The sequence below is a fragment of the Blastocystis sp. subtype 4 genome (assembly GCF_000743755.1).
Source record: "Blastocystis sp. subtype 4 strain WR1 chromosome Unknown seqid_0416, whole genome shotgun sequence".
Lineage (NCBI taxonomy): Eukaryota > Bigyra > Opalinata > Blastocystidae > Blastocystis > Blastocystis sp. subtype 4.
Window position 1 is genome coordinate 1 of NW_014569131.1, and position 6779 is coordinate 6779.

Genomic DNA, 6779 nt, shown 5'->3' on the forward strand with positions numbered 1-6779 from the left:
AAGCAATGCATCTGATATGAAATGAAACAATCAAAACTACCTCTCTTCTCCACTAGGATAACGTCGCAGACAATGTTCACCTCTCATTCGAGGAGAGATTGTCGCCTTTTCGTGAGGGAAGTTGACGGTGAGCTTTTCTCGGCACATGGAGACAACAGACACCCAGAGACCACGGAACAAATCTGTAAGGAAGAGGTATTGACAGGAACGCTCGAGAACTAAGGACTAATACAAACAATGAACAAATACTCTTGCTCCATGGAGTATTGGGATCAATCTTCCTTCCATCCAATCTAGCAGCTATACATTATTCTACAACACTCTGGAACATACCTGTAGGGGCAAAAGCAGAGAAGCAACGGACGGTGTTGACATTCACCAGCCTTGCGTTTTTGGATACCAGTCTACGACAGTTAATCAATCATCATTTCACAAATATCCTACGATAGCATTGCGCCTCTAATTTCAAACACACAAGGAAATGGACGGAAAAACAATAAGACGACGATTACGGTTTTTCCTAGGAATCTCACGATATGTCTTAAACTATCCTAGAAGTCGAATTCAATTCTTCTATTGGAATTTTAATACTAGAAAGAGACTGTAGGAAGAGATTTGTGAACACAGTTATTGTAACCCACCAACTCTTAATACTCTTGTATTTGTTAAATGAAGTCAGTTTCATATCATTCGTGGAGTATGAAAATAAACAGTAAAAAAGAGAAAATCAGGGGTTCTTTTGCCAGTGATTTGAATAATCATAACTGCTTTATTATTCATGCAATCGGAGAAGTTGTCTGGTAATTACCATTTTAATGCGAATTATTTGCTAGATATTGCTTTGGATCGCGTTCCTGTCGCAGATCTGAATTCTCGAGAGGTGGAACAATCGAGAAGTCGTTCTCGCTCTCACCAAACTCGTTCAAGGTCTCACTCTCGTGGACAATCCAAGAGTGTGTCTCGCTCGCGTTCTCACTCATATCGACATGAATCAAGGAATGATCGAAGTCGTTCAACTTCAATGCGTCGTGAGGGTGGTGATTTCAGTAGTAGACGTGGTGAGATAGGGTATGAGTGTATTCAGAGTTTTAGTAATAGTGAGCGCTTTTCGTTGATTGTACGAGGATTCCGTGACAGAATTGAGTACATTTTGAATACAGAAATGAGTTGTAGTCGTCATGTTTTGGAGGATGTGTTCAGCAAATATGGTAAAGTTACAGATGTTCATATTCCAAGGGACTATTATACCCAGTATATCTATAATTGATTCCTGAATCCTAGTGAGCAGAGAGGGTTTGCATTTATTGAGTTTGATGATCGTCATGCAGCCGAGGACGCTGTTTCCCATGTCGACGGGACAAGTATTGCCGGATTTGTTGTGTCTGTTGGACCAGCAAAGAACAATCGAAAGACACCTGAAGAGATGAGAAGACAGTACAAACCGTATGGAAATGATATCATATACTATGTAGTCGTTATTCAAGAAGCCGCAGTCGTAGTCGTTCACACCATCATCACCATCATTCGCATCATAGTCGTGACCGGTCCAGACACGAACGTGACTCTTACTCTCGCTACAGACACTCTAGATCAGGTTCTCGTTCTCCTGTTTCTTACAAACAAGTGATTGAATATAACCTTCAGCATAGGAAAAGTCTTTGAATGCATTCTGATCTGTTAGAACAGCATTCACAGGAGTAGGTGTTACAGCAGGAACAACATTCGTAAACTCTGGATCGATTTGTTCCGTTGACTCGTCATCCTTCACCGTTGGTCTAAATGGAGGTGTGATCTCTTTGCGATAGAGTTTATCCCAGTCAATACCACTAAACCAAGGATGAGTCTTAATCTCATCAAAGCCATTATATCCTAGTCGTTTTGTGGGTTCACGCTGAAGCAACTTACAAACAATGTCATAGGCCTGTATATGAACTCAGTCGAGTATATCTACTTCAGGTGTCATATAAACCGTTTTTTGTACGGGTGCAGTTAATATTCGATGATACATCAATTTCCTATTTGTATCATAAAACGGAGGAAGTCCATTAATCATTTCAAAGATGAGAATGCCAAGCGACCACCAATCAACACTCTTTCCATATGGCTACCAATTACACATAACTAACTCATTTACGATCTTTCGGAGAATCTCAGGTGCCAAGTATTCAGGAGTACCACAGAGAGACTGTGCTGTATCTCCTTCGACTCCCTTCTTCGAAAGACCGAAATCTGTAATACGAATATGACCTTCTGGATCCAACAGCAGATTCTCTGGTTTCAAGTCACGATACACGATTTTATGTTCATGAAGATGCGCTAAGCCGAGAGCTATTTCGGCTGCATAGAATTTTGCTCGATTCTATCTTTCAAAGAAGAGAATACCCAATACTTCCGAAAACCTGCCCATTGAAAGATAGTGGAACAGTTCACCTCCGTTAAAGAAGTCCATTACCAGATAAAGCTTTGTTTGAGACTGAAAAGCATAGCGAAGACTGTAAATCAAACTAAACAAACTGCAATACCAAACTAAAAATGGATGGCTGATGTCCTGCATGATACGGCGTTCTGCAATTGTATGTTCGTATTGTTTTAACCTACAATCAAGCCAAAATCATATGTATACTCCATCACTTTTGATTTATTCAAGACTTTCATTGCATAGATTTTCCCGTTCTCTTTCATTCGAACCTACCCATTACGGAAACAACGAAAACACGACCTGAAACACTTTTCCAAATGATCCTTGTCCTATCGTCTTCAATAGCTCGAAGTCATTAATAGTAAGCTTCTTATTCTCTGGTAGCGGCTGCTGAGGCAAAATGTCCTCCTTCTTTTCCACAGTAACGGATTCAGTAACTGGAAGCTATCGGTTATCTAAAGTGCTATTTTATAACCTCTTTAGATGAAGTGCAACCCATAGAAAAAGCTATTATGTATGTGATACGGATTATCGGCCAAATCTGGCTGATTCCCGTGGGATGAAAACATGAACAAAGATATGCTGCATGAGAGTTTAGTCCTGTCATACTCCAGAATGCATAATCATCTGAGATTTCCATAGGTGAAAATGGAAGCAAACGGTGAGACTTGAACCTACAACTTCTGGAATAATGACCCAATCTGGTATCCAACTGTGCCAGCCAACCAAACTGTGGGTCTCTGTGGATTATTCCTTTGAGAGTTTTATTTCCATTATCTGTTTATCATCTAAGTACAGTATGTAAAAAACAAAAGGGAAGATCCAAAAGGAAGGCAGCGTCTGAAGAAGCATCTCTTTTCAACTCATATATAATGATATCTTGGTCACTGTTTTTTACTCATTTTTAATTAAGTTATCCTATTATGAAATCAACCAGCTGTATGGAATAAAGGGTTCTATTTGACTATACAGTTATTATCCCGCGGGTCTGGAGAAGTCTGATTTCTTTCATTTTTCCTATGAACACAAAGGAAACATACGTCACCTGGGACAAAAATCGTAAGTGGGAAGAAGTGTACGTGAAGTACGACGGGTAGTATCGTTGTAGGACATACGTTAGGAGCGAATTGGTTGACCAAACGATAACAACTGTTCCAGAGCCTGGAGTCCGTTATTTCCTTACGGAGAATGGTGGTTCTAGACAATCTTGGATTAGTGAGATCGGTGCACTTATTCTTTCTTTCTTTTTTGCTGGAATTATGCCTTTACTCATCATTCTCTTTTTTATTGGATGGCTTTCTGTCAAAGCACGCAGTAGTTATCAGCTCTTCGTCTTACTTGTAGAAGTTTTTGCTCTTTCATTCCTCACATTGCTAATTCCAATCAAGACATACGATATCAAAGTGTTGAAATGGAAACTCTGGAATTGTCTGTACAATTACTTCTCCTTGTAAGTGTTTGGTGGAATATTGATTTGTTTAGCTCGATGATTTTTGATGATGGATTTGACTCCTCAAAGAAGTATCTCTATGCGGAGTATCCTCATGGTGTGTAAGATTCTTTTCACTGATTAATCCTAAGTGCTCCAATGGCGTGTGCTGTATCTGGATGCGCTCTTCCTCACTTCAGTCCTACGGTACCTTGTTATATATCCTCATCACTTATTCTATCTGACTCCTTCACTTCACTCTCTCACTACAGAGAGTGCTCTCATCGTTCCGGGGTATTCAGCCATCATTCGGTGGATGGGTTCTATCGCCGCTACTAACAAGAAACTCCGAGATGCCTTGAACATTGGCTCGTGTGCTGTAGTAGTTGATGGAATCGCAGGGATGTATGTGGATGAACCGGACAAAGAAATGGCAAAGTTTTCAGGTCGGAAGGGATTTGTACGAGCAGCGGTGGAGACTGGTACTCCTATTGTGCCTGTGTTCCACTTCGGTAACTCTAAACTGTTGAAACTGAAACCGAAATGGCTTGAAGGTCCTGCTCGTAAGATCCAATGTGCTATGGGTATAATCATTGGTCGTTGGGGGCTTCCTTTCCCCAAGAAGATCCCACTGATGGCTGTTGTAGGGAAACCAGTGGAGGTGAAGAAGATGGACCGAGAAGATCCAGAATATGCAGAGTATGTGGATGAGATTCAACAACAAGTGGCTGATGAATTACAGAGAGTGTATTACAAGTACAGATGTGTTTATGGATGGAAGGATCGTCCATTGGAATTATACTGTCATGTTTCTTACAAACACTCTCTATGATACATTTAAGCCATATCTTTTCGGACAGACCCTCGATTCCCCATATTACGATTTGATATTACAGTGGAAGCCACCATAGAAGGATGATAAGTGAACAGTTCGTTCCGGAGATTACTCCAAATACCTTGATCATACACTGGATTCGATATGAATTTATAGTTTTGACGTCGAAAATCTTGTGTTGTCATATTCTTTGCAATCTACTTCACATGCATGATGTATTCATACCAAGCAGAAATGATCGACTACAAGAATCGATACAGGAATCAGCATAATCAGACAGAATAATCCAATCACAATAGCTGAGAAATGGTGCTGAAGAAGATTTAACACAAGCATCCAGCCTCGCATCTAATTATGAGACTTCAATGAAGGAATAACTGTTCGAGCATATTCCTGACCTTCTTTCACCAAAACAATGACAAACATCGCAATTGCAAAAATGATTAGTAATAATGTCGATACCAGGAAGCCGAAAAAGAAACGATGATTTCGCAAACCCACACAGTTTGAAACCCACGGACAATGATGATCATATCGCATAATGCAACTACCTCTCAATCAACTTGATGTCCATACCAATCACAAAACCGACAGTGTTGAGCCCGTGGGGGCAAATTTAGATAACAAGTTCTGCATGTTCCACAACTCATCTTTGTGTGAGATAGTGATTCCATGGCATACCACATGTCCATCAAACAATAACGAACGTGGAATTCCAGTAAATGGAGGTAAAATAGTACATTCACCCTTCAGTGATGCCAGATCTGGACCTAATTCTGACTTAACCCTATTAACCATCAAATCGAGAATGTTCTTTCCATCATTTGAAACCCTCTTACCTACATCACTATCAAGAGAACCATTATCTCCTTCATTCGTATCTTCTGATTCTATGACACCTGTGGATATCGACACACTATTATCAAGATCATGATTGTGTTTTAGAAAGAGATTGACAACATCCTCATGCTATATGTAAACTAACTTACAATAATTCACCCCTTCATAAGCAGCATAGTGCATTGGATTCAACATGTATCGATCCACCTTCAGTAATGCTCCATGATGCAAAAGACGATCACAAATCTATATCACAACTTTTTAAAATCCTCTACAACGAGATCTCCTTTGAAGGCTGCAATATGAAGAGCAGTTCGACCTTCATTATTTTCTTCATTCACCTAATTGTGAGTACTATTCATTACTGAAACAAGATTTGGATTGTGTAGGAGCAATTCCTATATGTCAATGATCCTCTCAAGACTACATCAACTCGATTGTAACTACCTTCTCGAATTGCTGTAAACATTTGTCGGAGAAGACGTTGAGCTACAATCGACGAAATCATAAACAACTACAAGCTGTTTCTGTAATGCTTTTAATCTGTTCTGCAGTAAGTGCAGTTCCTTTCGGAATCACTCCTGGTTCTGTCAAGTATGTTGCTGAGAGAAAGTAGACACTCCTTCACTTCAATCCACTACACTGGAACTTACAAAACCCAGAAAACAAAGAAGAATATCCACACGACTATGTTGACTAGTTTACTATATTACAGATAGTAATCATGAAATACAAAATTGCTTCTCCTTCAAACACGATTGTCACAAGCAATGGGAGCAAATACTATACTATTATGGATTTCCGCAATCTCATACCAACAAATATGTGACGTATACCAAATCCCCTTCTGCATGGTCAATAAGGCAAGTACCACCACATGCTGGTTGAAAGGAGCCAACGGGAGACATGAACTTTCTTTTCTTTTTCATTTTTGTTGCCTCAACTGAACAGACCTTGAATACTCCAAAAGAGAATTCAATGAGAAGAATACGCACAAACTGTAATTCTTCATCGCATAATCACGCGCCGGGCCAAACATTGCATAAAACCGTGATTTCTGTTTACCCAATAAACAATTAAAAGGACTATTAGACTTGCAATCTCATCTTCTTCGCCATGTGCTTGTTCGAAATCTTTGGTTTCTTTCGATCCTTGTTATAATCTCCACGAATCTTCCTCGTTCGTTTTGACTGGAACTGAGCTCTCGCTTGTTTCTTATCCTTACTACTGATATCGAAGAACTCCCTCTTCGTACT

General features: G+C 39.8%; 5 protein-coding genes across 5 annotated transcripts; 2 read left to right on the forward strand and 3 right to left on the reverse strand.

Moving 5' to 3' along the window:
* Positions 1-36: 36 nt before the first annotated feature.
* JH06_4704 (NADH dehydrogenase) lies at positions 37-452 on the reverse strand (the record flags this gene model as incomplete). Its single annotated transcript, XM_014669755.1, has 4 exons — positions 37-218; positions 250-300; positions 334-404; positions 445-452. The coding sequence occupies 4 exons, from the start codon at positions 450-452 to the stop codon at positions 37-39; spliced, it is 312 nt and encodes a 103-aa protein (XP_014525241.1).
* A 569-nt stretch (positions 453-1021) lies between these two features.
* JH06_4705 (hypothetical protein) lies at positions 1022-1267 on the forward strand (the record flags this gene model as incomplete). Its single annotated transcript, XM_014669756.1, has 2 exons — positions 1022-1068; positions 1099-1267. 2 exons carry the CDS (start codon positions 1022-1024, stop codon positions 1265-1267), a joined length of 216 nt encoding a protein of 71 aa, XP_014525242.1.
* Positions 1268-1585: 318 nt separating this feature from the next.
* JH06_4706 (protein kinase 2) lies at positions 1586-2918 on the reverse strand (the record flags this gene model as incomplete). Its single annotated transcript, XM_014669757.1, has 8 exons — positions 1586-1921; positions 1952-2104; positions 2135-2359; positions 2390-2492; positions 2523-2594; positions 2624-2688; positions 2720-2863; positions 2895-2918. The coding sequence occupies 8 exons, from the start codon at positions 2916-2918 to the stop codon at positions 1586-1588; spliced, it is 1122 nt and encodes a 373-aa protein (XP_014525243.1).
* A 520-nt stretch (positions 2919-3438) lies between these two features.
* Positions 3439-4680, forward strand: JH06_4707 (diacylglycerol acyltransferase; the record flags this gene model as incomplete). Its single annotated transcript, XM_014669758.1, has 5 exons — positions 3439-3512; positions 3540-3733; positions 3764-3869; positions 3902-3966; positions 4001-4680. The coding sequence occupies 5 exons, from the start codon at positions 3439-3441 to the stop codon at positions 4678-4680; spliced, it is 1119 nt and encodes a 372-aa protein (XP_014525244.1).
* Positions 4681-4685: 5 nt separating this feature from the next.
* On the reverse strand, positions 4686-6031 carry JH06_4708 (hypothetical protein; the record flags this gene model as incomplete). Its single annotated transcript, XM_014669759.1, has 8 exons — positions 4686-4880; positions 4909-5031; positions 5062-5230; positions 5276-5652; positions 5683-5769; positions 5799-5864; positions 5889-5921; positions 5957-6031. 8 exons carry the CDS (start codon positions 6029-6031, stop codon positions 4686-4688), a joined length of 1125 nt encoding a protein of 374 aa, XP_014525245.1.
* Positions 6032-6779: the final 748 nt, after the last annotated feature.